The sequence below is a fragment of the Cetorhinus maximus genome, chromosome 10 (genome assembly GCF_964194155.1).
Source record: "Cetorhinus maximus chromosome 10, sCetMax3.hap1.1, whole genome shotgun sequence".
In the NCBI taxonomy this organism is placed as follows: domain Eukaryota; kingdom Metazoa; phylum Chordata; class Chondrichthyes; order Lamniformes; family Cetorhinidae; genus Cetorhinus; species Cetorhinus maximus.
Window position 1 is genome coordinate 130666830 of NC_135888.1, and position 17247 is coordinate 130684076.

The window sequence follows — 17247 nt, forward strand, 5'->3', positions numbered from 1 at the left end:
ATGGCTGAAGAGGCTAATCCTTGAGAGGCAGGTTCTGCCACAAGTGCCGCACATGAAGCTACCGGGTGTCGTGCTGGGTTGTTGTTTCCAGCGTTGGCGTCTGTTGCCAAGCCTCTGTGGCCACTGGTCATTGTGGTGGTGCACGCCAGTCCACAGGAGGTGTTGCCGTTTTCTTCGGTCATCAACCAGTGACTCCCAAGTGCAGTTATCGATGTTTGGAGCCTTCATGTCACACTTGTAGGCATCCTTGAAGTGGAGCTTTGGGGATCTCACTGGTTACCTGGCTCCGGCTACCTAACCGAACAGAAAATCCTTAGGTGTGCGACCGTCTTCCATCCTGCGGACATGCCTGAGCCAATGAAACCGCCTCTGTTTGACTAGCGCTCACTAAAGTGGGAGCTCTGCCTTTGGGAGGGCTCTGCATTATTACAACAGGGAATAATTAATTGATTGTAAAGCAATTTTGTGGCATCATGAGGCTGTGAAAAGACTATCTATAAATGCAACTCTTGCTTTTACTTTTAAAGGCCAATCATTTCTTTCTCCCTCCAGCCAGAGTATCCGGCCCTCCTTACCCTCTCCGGTATTGGAAAATAAATTCACGGAGCAAGTGTTACAGTCGGGTGTAATTTAACTCGCCTCCCTTCATTGTGCTTCTTCTTACTTGGTCCTGTTAGGTGCTCTGAATGAAATGGTGACGCACCCAGGGTATTACTCTGATCTGGTGCAGGAGTCTACAGGGAAGTATAACCTGGCCACCGAGGAGATTGAGAGGGACCTGCACCGCTCGATGCCCGAACACCCGGCCTTCCAGAACGAAATGGGCATTGCTGCCCTGCGGAGGGTGCTGACCGCCTACGCTTTCCGCAACCCCAACATCGGGTACTGCCAGGTGATTTACTCCCCAGGCCAGCAGCACGGGAAACTTCTCGGGTTTAGGTGGCTCTCGTGTACACGCTCCGTTCTGATTTGGAACAGCTTCACTTGACATGGTATTGGTCACAGCAGCTGGCGTGGTATTGAAGAAAATAAACTGCAGATACGGGGACTGTGTTTTGTGGTTAATGTAGAGCGAATTGTAGCAGCTTCTTCTCAAAGCGTTCAGTGAGCGTATGCTTTTCTCAGTGTGTTCTCTACCCTTAAGGAATATTGCGTATGTTGCTGATATCCTTGGGGTGGGGTTAGATTGTTGGGTGGCCAGTCCTCCTTTATCTTTCGTTTGAGGGGTAGTTGGTAGTTGGCGTGTTATAACATGCTCACTTCTCTCTCTCACGTGTGCTTTCGCTCTCACCCTCATTCTTTCCCTCTCTCCCCACCTACTCCCCCACCCCCAGTGGGTTAGCTGTTGGGCCGAAGAGGGCATGTCCAACATGCACACACACGCACACAAACATGCCCCACCCCCGCGGAACACACACATGCACATTCACACATGCATACCTCTTCTCAATTCCATTTTCCCTACCCCAAGAGCATCGAGGCAACTTGAAATGCCCCAACTAGCTGCTCAGATGAGATAGGCTAACACTGGAATGAACCTGGCACTGCCCTGGGTCATGTGGTTCATTAACCTGTTCCTTTAACCAGCTGAATCATTTCCTTCCCCACCACGCTTCATTGCTTCATTACAGGGAGACCGTTCCCACTTTCTATACGCTGTGTGTTCCTCTGACGGGCCAGATGCTGACCTCTGTCTTCTCGTCCTTTGCAGGCCATGAATATTGTCACCTCAGTCCTGTTACTGTACTGTAATGAAGAAGAGGCTTTCTGGCTCCTGATTGCACTCTGCGAGCGGATGCTGCCTGATTACTACAACACCAGGGTGGTCGGTGAGTTGAAACAGTCCTTTACCTCCAGCTCTGGGCAGTGTTCCTCAGGCCTTGGAGGGAGGCTGCAGCACAGAATATTACTGGGGTTAAAAGGGTTACATTATGGGGGACAGGATGTGTAGACTAGGCTTGTAATCCCTCAGTATAGAAGATTAAGGATTGATCTAATGGTGGTGTTTCAAATGACTAAAAGATTTGATCGGGTAGATATAGATAAGCTATTTCCTCTGGTGAGGGAAGTCCAGGGCAGCCTTAAAATTATAGCTAGATCATTCGGGGGTGATGCTAGGAAGCATTTTGTTGACACAAAGGGGAGTGGAAATCTGAAACTCTCTCCCAAAAAGCTGTTGAGTCTGCAGGGGTTGGGGGGGGTGGGGGGTGGGGGGGGTCAATTGAAGATTTCCATAGAGATAGGTAGATTTTTGTTGGGCAAGAGTGTTAAGGGTTACAGAACCAAGGCAGGTAGAAGACAGGAGATATTGAAAAGGAGCAGGATTAGTCTTCCAGGAAATGGAGATGAGGCAAGAAAAGAATCAAAGGAACAAAAAGTGCTGCCGTCTGAAAGTAAAACTAAGATAAAAAGCAAAACAAACAAAGAAAGGGAAACAAAATGGATGCTGAGATTATGGTCTGATATTGTTGGGTCCGGAAGTCTGTAAAGGCTGGGCTGAATGGTTTCTGTGCTGTGCACTCATTGTCGTTCTTTGTATTGTAGATACACCAAGGTAAAACATCTTTTTGGTTTTGAGCTGTTTGCCTCTCTAGTTTGGGTTTTGAGTCCATGGATGCTCAGTTGTTAAGTGTATTCAAGACTGAGATCGATAGATTTTTTTGGGTATTAACTGATATGGGGATAGTGAAGGGAAGGTGGAGTTGAAGCAGGAGATCAATCATGATCTCATGGAATGGTGGAGAAGGCTTGAAGGACCAGATGGCTTACTCCAGTTTCTAGTTGTTATGTTCTATTTCTGGTCCCACACTTGCAAGTTTCCACTGTTCTTGACTGAGTGGTTACTTGAAATACTGGCTGTACCTGCGTTTTGAAGCCTTTCTTTCTTGGCAAATTAAACACCATGTCCGTTGCTACCTAACTGGTGCAAGCACAGGCGAAAGGGGAATAGTAGGAAATAAGATTGCACAGCAAGAGGAAGTCGCTAATTGACACAGCAGTCACCTCAGGAATTCCCTACTGCCTTACGAAAGATTTAGAGTCAAGTGGGAAGAACAGAGTCTTTACAGGACAAAGGGTAATTGAGAATACAGGAGGGAGGGAGGGTGTAAAGCGGGCATGTGGCTGAAGCTGATTGCCAGAGCTGTAGTTTGTGGTGATTTATCTGATCTCTGGGGAAGGGGTGATAATGCATGCAGTGCAATTCTGTGACATGACAGATCCTTCACATAGATTTTTTTCATAGAATTTAAAAGTGCAGAACCTGTGCTGGCTCTGATAGAGCTATCATATTAGTCCCAATCCACTATTCTTTCCCCAGAGCCCTGCAGATTTCTCCTTTCTAAGTATTTCTCCAACTCCCTTTTGAAAATTATCCTTGAATCTGCTTCCAATGCCCTTTCAGCCAGCGCATTCTGGATCCCAACACCAAATTTGATAAAATAGGATAATAAATAAGAGCAGCAGCAGGCCATTCAGCCCCTCAAGCCTGCTCTGTCATTCACTAAGATTGTATCTAATCTGATTGTGGCCTTATCTCCACTTTTTTCTGTCTGTCCCTCATAACCCTCGACTCCCTTGTGGATCAAAAATCTGTCTAACTCAGCCTTGAATATATTCAGTGACTCTGCCTCCACTGCTCTCTGGGAAAGTGAATTCTGAAGATTAACACCCGCTGAGAGAAGAAAAACCCCATCCTCACCATCTTAAATGGGAGTTCCCTTATTTTTAAACTGTTCTCCCTGGTTCTTGATTCCCCCCCCTACGAGGGGAAACATCCTCTCAGCATCTACCCTGTCAATTCCCCTCCAAATCTTATATGTTTCAATAAGATCACTCGCGTTCTTCTAATCTCCTAAACTAAAAAATAGGTTCAACCTGCTCAACCTGTCCTCAAAAGACCAACCACTTCATCCCAGGAATCGGCCTAGTGAACCTTCTCAGAACTGTTTCCAATGTAAGTATATCCCTCCTTAAGTCAGGAGACTGAAACTAAACTCAGTATTTTAGATGCCCCGTAGCAAGACTTTCCTACCCTTAAACTCCATCCCCCTTGGAATAAAGCCATTCCCTTTACCTTCCTAATCACTTGCTGTACCTGCATGTTGACTTTGTGATTCATGTACAAGGACACCCAGGTCCTTATGCACCGCGGCATTCTGCAATCTCTTTCCATTTAAATAATATTCTGCATTTTAATTCTTCCTGCCAAAGTGGATAACCTCACATTTTCTCACTTTATACTTCATCTGTCAAATTTTTACCCACTCACTTAACCTATCTATATCACTTTGCAGACTATTTGTATCCTCCTCACAGCTTCTTGTCCTACCCACCTTTGTAATGTTAGAAAATTTGGCTACAATACAGTCAGTTCCTTTATCCTAGCCATTAATATAGATCAGGCCCCAGTACTGATCCCTGTGGCACTCCACTTGTTACGGTTTGCGAAGTTGAATATGACCCATTTATCCCGACTCTGTTTCCTGTTAATTAACCAGTCCTCTATCCACACTAATATATCGCCCCCAACACTTTGAGCCCTTATCTTGTGCAGTAATCTTTTATGTGGTACCTTATCAAATACCTTTTGGAAATCCAAATACGCTACATTTACTGATGCCCCTTTATCCACCCTGCTTATTATATCCTCAAAGAACGCTAATAAATTTGTCAAACATGACTTCTGTTTCACAAAACCCTGTTGACTCTGCCTGATTGTATTTTGATTTTCTAAATGTCCTGCTACTACTTCCTTAATAATGGATTCCAGCATTTTCCCAATGACAGATATTAGACTAACTGGCCTGTAGTTTCCTGCTTTCTGTCTCCCTCCCTTTCTTGAATAGAGGTGTTACATTTGCAATTTTCCAACCCTTTAGGGAGTTTTGGAAGATTACAACAAATGCATCCACTATCTCTGCAGCCATTTTCTTTAAGACCCTAGGATTCAGGCCATCAGGTCCGGGGGACTTGTCAGCCTTTAGTCCCATTAGTTTTCCCAGTACTCTTTCTCTAGTGATTGCAATTGTTTTAAGTTCCTTCCTCCCTTCTGCCTCTTGATTTTCTACTATTCATGAGATGCTTTCTGTGTCTTCGAATATGAAGACGGATACAAAATGCTTGTTCAAAGTTTCTGCCATTTCCTTCTTGTCCATTACTAATTCCCCAGTCCTGCCCTCTAAGGAACCAATGCTCACTTTGGCTACTCTTTTTTTCTTTTTATAAACTGTAGAAGCTTTTGCTGTCTTCCTGCTGTATTCCTTGCAAGTTTTCTGTCATACTCTAACTTCTCCCTCTTTGTTTTTTTAGTCATCCTTTGCTGATTTCCAAATATATCCCAATCTTCTGTCCTACCACTAATCTTCATAGCATTGTACGTCTTTTCTTTCAAATTGATAGCATCCTTAAGTTCCTTAGCCACGGATGGTGCATCCTTCTTGTAGTGTCTTCCACAATGGAATATAGGTGGAATATATTTTGGTCTTTTTGTATTACTTTTGTTTTCACTGGGAGTGTTTGATGGGACAGTGTAGCGGAAGCTTTATTCTCTATCTAAACTGTTCTATACCTTTTCTGGAAGTATTTAATGGGAAAGTGTAGAGGGACTTTGACTCTGTATCTCACCTGTGCTGTATCGGCCCTGAGAATGTTTGATGGGACAGTGTAAGCATTGAAAATTTACAGAACAGAAGGAGACCATTCGGCCCACTGTGTTTGTGTCAGCTGAAAATGAACTATCCATCCAGCCTAATCCCACCTTTCACTTCTTGGTCTGTAGCCTTGAAGGTTATGGCATATCAAGTGCATATTCAAGTATTTTTTAAATATCATCAGCGTTTCTGCCTCTACCACCCTTTCATGTAGTGAGCTTCAGACCCCTCCCCAACTTCTCTCTGATCCTTCTGCTGATTATTTTAAACCTGTGAGACCTGGTTATTGATCTCTCTGAACAGAAACAGGCCCTTCCTATTCATTATATATAGGCCCCTCATAATTCTATACACCTCAATTAAATCGTCCCTTGACCCACCCCCCCCCCCCACCAACTCTGTTCCAAGGAAAACAACTCCAGCCTATACTATCTTTTTTCATGACTAAAATTTTCCAGTCCTGACAACATCCTCACCAATCTCTTCTGTACCCTCTAGTGTGATCACAACTCCCCTATTGTACGGTGACCAGAACTGTACAAAGTACTTTAGTTGTGGTGTAACTAATGTTTTATATGGTTCTAGTGTGACCTCCCTGCTCTTATACTCCAACCCTCAGCCAATGAAGCAAAATACCCCATGTGCCTTCTTGACCATCTTATCTACCTATCCTGCTACACTCAGGGATCTATGGACATGCATTCAAGATCCCTTTGTTTCTCTACATTTTTCCAGTTTCTATCATTTATTGTGTATTCCCTTGTCCTGTTTGTTCTTCCCAAATGCATCACCTCATACTTCACCAGATTGAATTTAATTTGCCACTTTTCTACCCCTGCCCTGCTCATTGCTATTTTTCTACAGCTTTCTTTCTCATCACACAGCAAATTTTCAGATCATCTGCAAACTTCTCAATCATGCACCTACATATAAGTCCAAACCATTGACATATACCATGAACAGGAAGGGACCCAGTGGTGAGCCCTGTGGAATCCCACTGGAAACAGCCTTCCTGCCACTAATACATCCGTCGACCATAAGTCTTTGCTCCCTGCCGCTGAGCCAATTTTGGATCCAACTGACCACTTTCCCTTGGATCCCATGAACTTTTACTTTTCTGACCAGTCTGCCATGGGGTGCCTTGTCAAGCCTCGCTAAAATGCACGTAGACCACATCAAACGCACTACCGTCATCGACCCTCCTTGTTACCCCCTCAAAAACTTCAATCAAGTTAACCAGATAAGAACTTCCCTTAACAAATCCATGCTGACTGTCCTGGATTAATCTGTGCCTCTCTAAATGATTTATACCATCTTTCAGAATTTTCTTCCAATAATTGGCCCGCCACTGAATTTAGGATGACTAGCCTGTAATTACTAGGATTATCACTTCCTCACTTTTTAAACAACGGTACAACATTAGCAGTCCTCCAGTCCTCTGGCACCATGCCTGCAACCAGAGAGAATTGGAAAATGATGTTCAGAGCCGCTGTTACCTCTTGCTTCTCAAAGCAGTCTGAGATGCAATTCATCTGGGCCTCGTGATTTATCTACTTTCAAAGATGCTGAACCCCATATTATTTCCCCTCTCACTACATCTATGCCATTCAATTTTTCACACATCCCCTCCTTAACTACAAGGTCTGCTTTGTTCCTCCCTTTCGTGATAACAGACACAAAGGACGGAATTTAATGCCTTCCCCCAAGACGTGTTTGGTAACGGGAGCATTTAACCAGGCAGGAGGGTGTCAGGTGGGGAACCCTGTTGCCTTCCCGCTTCTACCCCGATCGAGTTCACGGCGGAAAGGCTCATGGACGGCCTTCCCACTCCGCTGCCAACTGAGGCCCTTAAGTGGGCTATTAATGCCTTATCCTGCCGTTGGTATTCACCCGGCAGTGGGTGGGGGAACAGGCCATGCAGGAAACCTGAAAAGCAAACCACTTCTGGGCTTGTGGGGAGGGTCATTCGTTCAAAGGCACATGGCCCCTGATTGAGGGACCCAGCATTGGGAACAAGGTAGTCCGCTGAGAGCTAACCCTATGCCCATGCTGCCGACTTGCCACCTCATGACCTTCCTGCCGCCATCATCCACCTGTGGTCTTGGGCTCTGGTGGGTGCATTGCTGGCAACAGCCACCACTTCCCCAGTGGCGCCGCTGAGGCTGGCAGCTCTTGGCAGCCCCCCCCGCCAACCTGGCTGGGTCCTTGATCGCACGGGAAGGCTGCTGCCCATTTAAGTGGCACTTAAATAGGTGGACCTGTCTGGAAAGAGACGACGGAGGGCTCTTGCTTCCTTCCCAGCCAGTGGGCAAGACCCCCACTACCTACATTAAATTCCGCCCAAAGTAATCATTAAGAATCATACCCATGTCTTCTGGTTCCACACACAGGTTACCTTTTTGAAAATTATAGGGGCAAAACTTGGCTGAATAACAACTGCGCTGAGACTCGAACTCAGAAGAGTGACTTTTTTAATATTCATTCATGGGATGTGAGCATTGCTGGCTAGGCCAGCGTTTATTGCCAGTTCCTAATTGCCCTTGAGAAGGTGGTGGTGAGCTGCCTCCTTGAACCGCTGTAGTCCATGTGGCGTAGGTACACCCACAGTGCTGTTAGGGAGGGAGTTCCAGGATTTTGACCCAGCGACAGTGAAGGAACGGCGATATATTTCCAAGTTAGGATAATGAGTGGCTTGAAGGTGGTTTTCCCATGTATCTGCTGCCCTTGTCCTTCTAGCAGTCGTGGGTTTGGAAGGTACTGCCTGAGTTGCTGCAATGCATCTTGTAGATGGTACACACTGCTGCCACTGTGCGTTGGTGGTGGAGGGAGTGAATGTTTGTGGATGGGGTGCCAATCAAGCAAGCTGCTTTGCCCTGGACAGTGTTGAGCTTCATGAGTCTGTTGTTGGAGCTGCACTCATCCAGGCAAGTGGAGTGTGTTCCATCACACTCCTGACTTGTGCCTTATAGATGGTGGACAGGCTTTGGAGGGTTAGGAGGTGAGTTACTTACTGCAGAATTCCTAGCCTCTGACCTGCTTTTGTAGCCACAGCATTTATATAGCTGGTCCAGTTCAGTTTCTGGTCAATGGTAACTCCCAGGATGTTGATAGTGGGGGATTCAGCGATGGTAATGCCATTGAATGTCAAGGGATGATGGTTAGATTCCCTGTTGTTGGAGATGGTCATTACCTGGCACTTGTGTGGCATGAAGGATATTTGTCAGTAGTCAGCCCAAGTTTGGATATTGTTCAGGTCTTGCTGCATTTGGACATGGGCTGCTTCAGTACCTGAGGAGTCACGAATGGTGCTGAACATTGTGCAATTATCAGTGATCATCCCCACTTCTAACCTTATGATGGAAGGAAGGTTGTTGATGAAGCAGCTGAAGATGGTTGGGCCTAGGACACTACCCTGGGGAACTCCTGCAGTGATGTCCTGGAGCTGAAATGATTGACCTCCAACAACCACAACCACCTTCCTTTGTGCTAGGTATGACTCCAACCAGCGGAGAGTTTTCCCCCTGATGCCCACTGACCCCAATTTTGCTTGGGCTCCTTGATGCCACACTCTGCCAAATGCTGCCTTGATATCAAGGGCAGTCACTCTCACCTCACCTCAGGAGTTCAGCTCTTTTGTCCATGTTTGAACCAAGGCTGTAATGAGGTCAGGAGCTGAGTGAGCCTGGCGGAACCCAAACTGGGTGTCAGTGAGCAGGTTATTGCTAAGCAAGTGCAGCTTGATAGCATAAAACAAAAACAGAATTACCTGGGAAAACTCAGCAGGTCTGGCAGCATCGGCGGAGAAGAAAAGAGTTGGCGTTTCGAGTCCTCATGACCCTTCAGCAGAACTTCTGAAGTTCTGTGATGCTGGGGACCTCCGGAGGGGGCTGAGATGGATCAACCACTTGGCACTTCTGGCTGAAGATTGTTGTGAATGCTTCGTACTTAACTTTTGCACTGATGTGTTGGGTTCCCCTATTACTGAGGAAGGAGATATTTGTGGAGCCTGCTCTTCCAGCGAGTTTCTTAATTGTCCACCACCATTTATGAGTGGATGTGACGGGACTGTTGTTTGACAACAAGTGTTTCTCACGTGTCGGTGCAGACTCGATGGGCCGAAGGGCCTCTTCTGCACTGTGTGATTCTGTGATTCTGACAGGCAAGTACTCCTGTATTGTAGCTTCACCAGGTTGACACCGCATTTGTAGGTGTGCTTGGTGTTGCTCCTGGCATGCCCTCCTGCGCTCTTCATTGAACCAGGGTTGAACCCCTGGCTTGATGGCAGTGGTAAAGTGGGGGATATGCCAGGCTGTGAGGTTACAGATTGTGGTTGTTTACAGTTCTGCTGCTGATGGCCCACAGTGCCTCATGGTTGCCCAGTCTTGAGTTGCTAGATCTGTTTGAAATCTGTCCCATTTAGCAAGGTGGTACTGCCACACGGCACAATGGGGGGTATCCTCAATGTGAAGACGGCGCTTGGTCTCCACAAGGACTGGGTGGTGGTCACTCCTACCAATACTGTCATGGATGGATGCATCTTGGACAAGCAGGTTGGTGAGGATGAGGTCAAGTATGTTTTTCCCACTTGATTGCTCCCTTACCATCTGAGGCAGGCCCAGTCTAGCAGCTATCTCCTATAGGACTTGGCCAGCTCAGTCAGTAGTGGTGCTACCGAGCTACTTTTGGTGATGGACATTGAAGTCTCCCACACCAGAGTACACTCTCCGCCTTTGCCACCATCAACGCTTCCTGCAAGTGGTGTTCAACATGGGGGAGTACTGATTCATCTGCAGGAGGTTACCATGCCCATGTTTGACCTGATGCCCTGAGACCTTTTGGGGTCTGCAATCGATGTTGAGGACTCCCAGGGCAACTCCCTCCCAACTATATACCACTGTGCTGCCACCTCTGCTGGGTCTGTCTTGCCAGTGGGACAGGACATATCCGGGGATGGGTGATGGCAGAGTCTGGGGCATTATCTGTAAGGTATGAATACGTGAGTTTGACTATGTCAGGCTGTTGCTTGACAGCTCTCCAAATTTTGGCACAAGCCTCCAGGTGTTATTAAGGAGGACTTTGCAGGGTCGACAGGGCTGAGTTCGCCCATGCCATTTCGGTGCCTAGATCAATGCCGGGTGGTCCATCCGGTTTCATTCCTTATAAACTTTCTAGCGATTGTGATGCAACTTAGTGGCTTACTGGGCTGTTTCAGAGGAGTAATGGTGGGCTAAATACTAGCCTGTGGGGAGCACCACTGTATGCTTCTCTCCAGTTTGAAAAACAGCCATTTACCGCTACTCTCTGCTTTCGGTCCTTTAGCTGGAGGAAAATCTAGTGAAATCTGTTGTGTGTTGCATCCAAATGATTTAGCTTTTTATTCTTGATCGTTTCCACCTGTAGCGAAAGCTGCAGCAAATGGCTAATGTGTTTGTATGTGTGCCTGTAGTGCCTTTTCTGTTGCTTGTTTTCAGACAATTAAAATTAAACCTCTACTTTCTTTCTGGTCTCCAATTTTGTATTTGTCTGAACCATTGAAGCTGGATCATTCACAGGAGAAAAGAATATGTAGTCATTTGACTTATCGAGGTGACTATATCATAATTAGACTAGCTCTGATCTTATAAATTGAGTTCATGTCAGATCTCAAAAGTAGAGTCATAGAGGTCTACAGCACAGAAAAAGGCCCTTCGGCCCATCGAGTCTGTGCCAGTCAAACAAGTACCTAATTACCTAACGTACTGTTTAAAAAATACACAGAATGGTTGACTTGAGAGACTCGAGGGAAATCAGATGTTCATAACTGTAACCTACTCTTACTATATATAATTTAATGGATGAGAACACATTATTATCCCTGATTCATTAGTAATTAGTCACAGAACTCCTAAAAGTAGTGATGAAAAATCCTGGAAATATTGGCCAGCTTTCCAGTTGGGGGTGGGTGGGGTCTAGAACCAGGGGACGCAGTCTCAGAATAACGGGCAGGTCATTTAGGACTGAGATGAGGAGGAATTTCGTCACTCAGAGGGTGGTGAATCTTTGAAATCCTCTGACCTGAGGGCTGAGGAGGCTCAGTCATTGAGTAAGTTCAAGACTGAGATCGATCGATTTCTACATATCAAAAACATCAAGGGATGCGGGGAAAGTGCAGGAAAATGGCGTTGAAGTCGAAGATCAGCCATGATCTCCTTGAATTGTGGAGCGGGCTCAAAGGGCTGAATGGCCTACCCCTGCTCCTTTTACTTATCTAATCTTATGGCATTTAAAAGTCAACCACATTGCTGTAGGTCTGGAGTTACATGTAGGCCAGACCTCATTTTTTTTTATTCTGGGATGTGGGTGTCGCTGGCAAGGTCAACATTTGTTGCCCATTCCTAATTACCCTTGTTCAGCCTTTTCAGAGGGCAGTTAAGAGTCAACCACATTGTCACATGTAGGCCAGACCAAGAAAGGACTGTAGATTTCCTTCCCTAAAGGAAATTGATAGTCACCATTCCTTATTAATTGAATTTAAATTTCACCAGCTGCCATGGTGGGATTTGAACCCATGTTCCCAGAGCATTACCCCCTGGGTCTCTGGATTAGTAGTCTAGTAACGATACCACTACGCCACCGCCTCTCCTAACTTTCCTACAATAAATTAGGAACCTAATGTATTATCCATTGCAGCAGAGACCCAAATGACAGTGTAGAAGGAATTTTGCTCTTTATCTAGCCCTGTGCTGTACCTGCCCTGAGACTGTTTGATGGAACAATGCGGAAGGAGCTTTACTCTGTATCTAGACCTGTGTTTCACCTGCCCTGGGAGTAACATTGATAGAATTGACAGTAGAGTCCATGAATTTGAGCAGTGTGTTTACAGTTGGGAGAGTGGTGTTGGAATCCAAAACCAGTACACCAAGGCAATTTGTTGAGAGTTCTTGCTTGTTGGAACAATAAAGGAGGAATGGGCACTGATTTTCCTCCCGTGCGTTTTTTCTTTGCAGGCGCACTGGTGGATCAGGGTGTGTTTGAGGACCTGACACGGGAACATCTTCCCCTCCTCTATGAGTGGATGCAGGAGCTGGGCGTCATCAGCACCATCTCTCTCTCCTGGTTCCTGACACTGTTCCTCAGTGTCATGCCGTTTGAAAGTGCCGTGGTGGTGGTTGACTGCTTCTTCTACGAGGGGATCAAGGTTATTTTCCAGGTGTCTCTCGCTGTGCTGGAAGCCAACATGGAGAAGCTGCTGAATTGCTCTGACGAGGGAGAAGCCATGACCATTCTCGGCAGGTGATTGACTGGCTTGGTCTATGCTTGGCCAAGCCCAACCTAAGTTGTGTGCTGTGCTCGTAGAATTGTAGGCCTTTTCATAGATTCTCACGGTGCAGAAGGAGGCCATTTGACCCATCTTGCTTGTGCAGGATCTTTGAAAGAACTAACTAGTAGTTCTGTAAATATACCCTTTTCAATATTTATCCGATTCCTTTTTGAAAGTTACTGTTGAACCTGCTTCTAACACCCCTTAAGATAGTGCTTTCCAAATCACAAGAACAAACTCGACTGTTAGGTTTCCTTTTAGTTCCATTTTTTTAGTAGTGTGTTTGATTAGACATTGTAGAAGAAGCTTTACTCTGTATCTCACCCATGTTGTAACTGCCCTGGGAATGTTTGATTGGACAGTGCAGAGGGAGCTTTATTCTGTATCCAACCCATGTTGTACCTGCCCTGGGAGTGTTTGATTGGACAGTGCAGAGGGAGCTTTACTCTTTTATCTTGATGCTGACGCTAGCTGCTCAAATTTGGAAATTGTTCCATCCCTAAGCATAAACTTGAGCATAAAATTTGCTCCAAAGACAGTGCCTAAATATTGGTTCCTGTACCTGTAAAATAATTGTTCCTTGAAATAAATTTACTTTTTACTTAATTCAGGTACCTGGACAATGTTTGCAACAAGCAGAGTACATCGCCTCCAATCCCACACCTGCATGCTTTACTCACCAACGGCGATGATGTTCCACTACAAATCGACATCTTTGAACTGATTAAGTCATCATATGAGGTGAGTAACTCTTCATAACGAAGACCTTCCCTGTAATTAAATTGTTTACTCCTTCTGCATTGCTCCATTCTTTTCTCTTGAAGGCATTGATTTGTTCTGCAAGAAAGTTTGATGAGCCAGCTGACTGAGGCTGGGATACCTCTTCCCCTCTTGCCTTCCCCTGGTCTCCTTCCCTCCTTCAATCCCCAGCTTGTTGACTGATCTGCCAACACACGGGCCCATGAAATTAGCCGGGAGTTTGCTGTTCCATTGGAGGTGCGTTGGAGTGGAAGTTGCAGCTGCCGCTGATTTCCTGTCCCGCTACACCATTGGAATGTAAAGGGTCATTGTGAATGGGGTTGTCGGAAGGGTGGGGTCTTGATGTAACCAAGTGTTTCTCACCCCCCTCAACCCACTGAAATTCCTGAAAATCTTGCTTCAAACAAGGGATCAGTCTTCAAGGGGGATCTCAGGCCCTGAAATTCCTAGGGTTAAATTGCCGGAAACCTTGCTTCTGCCTCATCCAACTAGGGATTTCAGTGCCTAGGATTTCTTTCAAGACTAGCCCCTTGTTGGAGACCTCAAAGCGTCTGATTCTGACCTTGTAAGTCTTACTCCGGCTGGTGGCAGCGTCCTTGGGAGAGGCGAGAAAGGGTTGTGGCGGTGGGGTCATGGCAGTGGAATAACTGGATGAGATCAACTTTTCAGGAACCAATTTGTTCTTTCTATATGTAGAAATTTGGATCAATCAGAGCAGATGCGATTGAACAGATGCGATTCAAGCAGAGACTGAAGGTCATACAGACGCTGGAGGACACAGCCAAACGAAGTGTGGTAAGAGAAATGGTTATTCCACAGTCTTGGAAACAACTGGTCAATCACAAGTTGTCCACGTTAGGAAAGGACATTGAAGCATTGGGGAATTCTTTTTCTCATTCATGTGGTGTGAGCGTCACTGACAAGACCAACATTTAATCTCCATGAAATTGAAGACCAGTTCAGTTAAAATCCCTACGATATGGTAAAAATGTAATTCTGCTAACAACTACCTTTCTCCAACTTCACTGTCACCTCCTATGTCAGTGAGTGGCTGCACTCTTCTGACTTCACATTTGGACTGTCAGCGCTCTTGCTGACCATGGGGTCATGGATTACACGTGAGGACAGTGTTTGTTTATTTGTTGTTACCTATCCTACAACTCTCTGATTGCCCTGGGGTTAGTGACCCTCACTAACTCGAGACAGACCAGTGTCAAACTTGGGGAGATTGCTAAATTCTGTGCTTGTGCACTGGAAGTTGCATTTATGGCCTGGGCTATTTGGTGGAAGTACATAAAGTCATTATGCCACAGATGGAGACTATTCGACCCATCCAGTCCATGCCAGTCCCCTGCAGAGCAATCCAGTCAGTACCATCCCACTGCTGCATCCCTGTAGTCTTGCATGTTTATTTCCCTCAAGTGCCCATCCAATTTCCTTTAGAAATCAATGAGCATCTACACTTACACCACCCTTGTAGGCAGCAAGTTCCAGGTCATCACTACTCACTGCGCAAAAAAAAAGTTCTTCCTCACATTCCCCATGCATCTCTTGCCCAAAACCTTAATTTCTCTATTTTCTGATCCTTATACATAAACTAATCGGAACAGCTTTTCTTTGCCTACCTTATCTAAACTTGTCAGAATCTCGCACACCTCTGTCAGATCTTGCCTCAATCTGCTTTGCTCCGAGGAAAACAACCTCAGCTTCTCGAACCTAACCTTGTAGGTAAATTCCTTGCCTCTGGGAATCATTCTGGTAAATCTCTTCTGCAATCTCTTGAGGATCCTCACATCCTTCCTAAAGTCAGGTGACCAGAACTGGATAGTCTAGTTGTGACCTAACCAGAGCTTTATAAAGATTCAGCTCAACCTCCCTGCTTTTGTACTCCATATCTCTATTTATGAAGTCCAAGATCCCATATGCTTTGCTAACTACCCTCAATATGTCCTGCCATCTTCAAAGAGGAACGCACATGAACCCCCAGGTCTCTGTCCTTGTACACTTTTTAGAACAGTGCCATTATGTAGGGATTGCCTCTCCCTGTCGCTTCTGCCAAAACGCAATAACTCATACTTTTCTGTCACTTGTCTGCCCATTCTGCTAGCCTATCTATGTCCTGTTGCAGTTGATTGGTATCATCAGCAAATTTTGAAATTTTACCCCGTACACTCTCTATTTTAATTGCTAATTTAAATTTAATTTGATGTCTCCAAAATCAGTATTGCTATCCACAGAAATAGAGCTTTACAAGCTGGTTATTAAAGCTTTAATTTAACTTCATGCTGCTAAAAGCTACCAAGGAAGAAAGAAATAATGAACTTGCATTTTTCTAGCATTTTTCATAACCTCAGGACATCCCAAAGCACTTTACACCCAATGAAGCTCTTTGGAAGTGGAATCACTGTTGCAAAGTAGGAAACACAACAGCCAATTTACACACAGCAAGCTCCCGCAAGCAGCAATATGGAAAATAACCACATAATTTTTTTTTAGCGATGATGGTTGAGTGATAGATATTGGCCGGGGCACAAGGAAAAACTCCCCTGTCCTTCTAAATTGTGGACCACCTGAAAGGGAGGACAGACCTCAGTTTAATGTCTTATCCAAAAGACATTTCAGAGGAAGAAGAGTTATAAGGACTCGAAACGTTAACTCTTTTTTTTTCTCTCCACAGATCCTGTTGGACCCGCTGAGTTTTTCCAGCATTTTCTGTTTTTGCCTTAGTAGCTTAACTTGGATTTGATGCAGGCTAACATTTTCTGCATTGTCCTCTCGTGTCTCAATCGCAGCTTCTGTGCTATGTTCCAGAGAGCCAGTTGGGGGAGGATAGAAGTGGGAGACTAATCCTGACACACTTTCATTAGCTTTTATTTACAGAGTTGCTCATTACACGCATAGACCTCCTAACCCAACAACCACCGTTTCAGCCTCTTATGGTGCAACCAGAAGGTTGCCAAGTGCCCCCCCTGCTGTGTTTATTTATACCTCTTTGGTAAGCCCATTACCAGTTAAGTGCCTTATTTGAAAGGGGCAGCACCCAATGTAACAAAAGCAGGGGCACAAGAGAATCCCCAGTTAATGCCCCCAGCTGCATACAATTAAACACAGTTAATATACAATTAACATTTCACATAGATTCTCCTCTGAGTGAAATGAATGAGTTACAGCAACAACTTGCAAGAACCTGTTGATTTTGGTAGAAATCATCATGCACCCAAGTGTGAGCTTGTTTCTCACCTTCGTGGATCAATTCTTCATTTTTATGTCCCGATTGACTGTGTTTGTTTCCAGGTGCGCGCTATTCTGACAGAAACTGCTTTCAGTATCGAGGAGCTGGAGGAACTCTACTTACTTTTCAAGGTCAGTGGACGCGTAACTTTGATAAATCAATCCCTCGTCAAACTGTCAAATGAACTTTACAAACAGTTGGTTAGGCCTCAGCTGGGGTGTCATGGACATTTCTGGGCACCACACTTTTGGAAAAATGTAAAAACCTTGGAGCATAGAGGGGGTTCACCAGGATGTTAATAGGGG

The 17247-nt window shown here is 45.4% G+C and overlaps 1 protein-coding gene across 3 annotated transcripts in view; it reads left to right on the top strand.

Moving 5' to 3' along the window:
• The window catches only part of LOC144686024 (TBC1 domain family member 9B-like), a 63450-nt gene that overhangs the window by 20971 nt on the left and 25232 nt on the right, over window positions 1-17247 (top strand). For all 3 annotated transcript variants that reach the window (XM_078551155.1, XM_078551156.1, XM_078551157.1), the window contains 6 exons: window positions 678-892; window positions 1712-1829; window positions 12638-12923; window positions 13563-13692; window positions 14407-14505; window positions 17005-17073. In XM_078551155.1, coding sequence (XP_078407281.1) covers window positions 678-892; window positions 1712-1829; window positions 12638-12923; window positions 13563-13692; window positions 14407-14505; window positions 17005-17073 — 917 coding nt within the window. The remainder of the gene's footprint in view (window positions 1-677; window positions 893-1711; window positions 1830-12637; window positions 12924-13562; window positions 13693-14406; window positions 14506-17004; window positions 17074-17247) is intronic.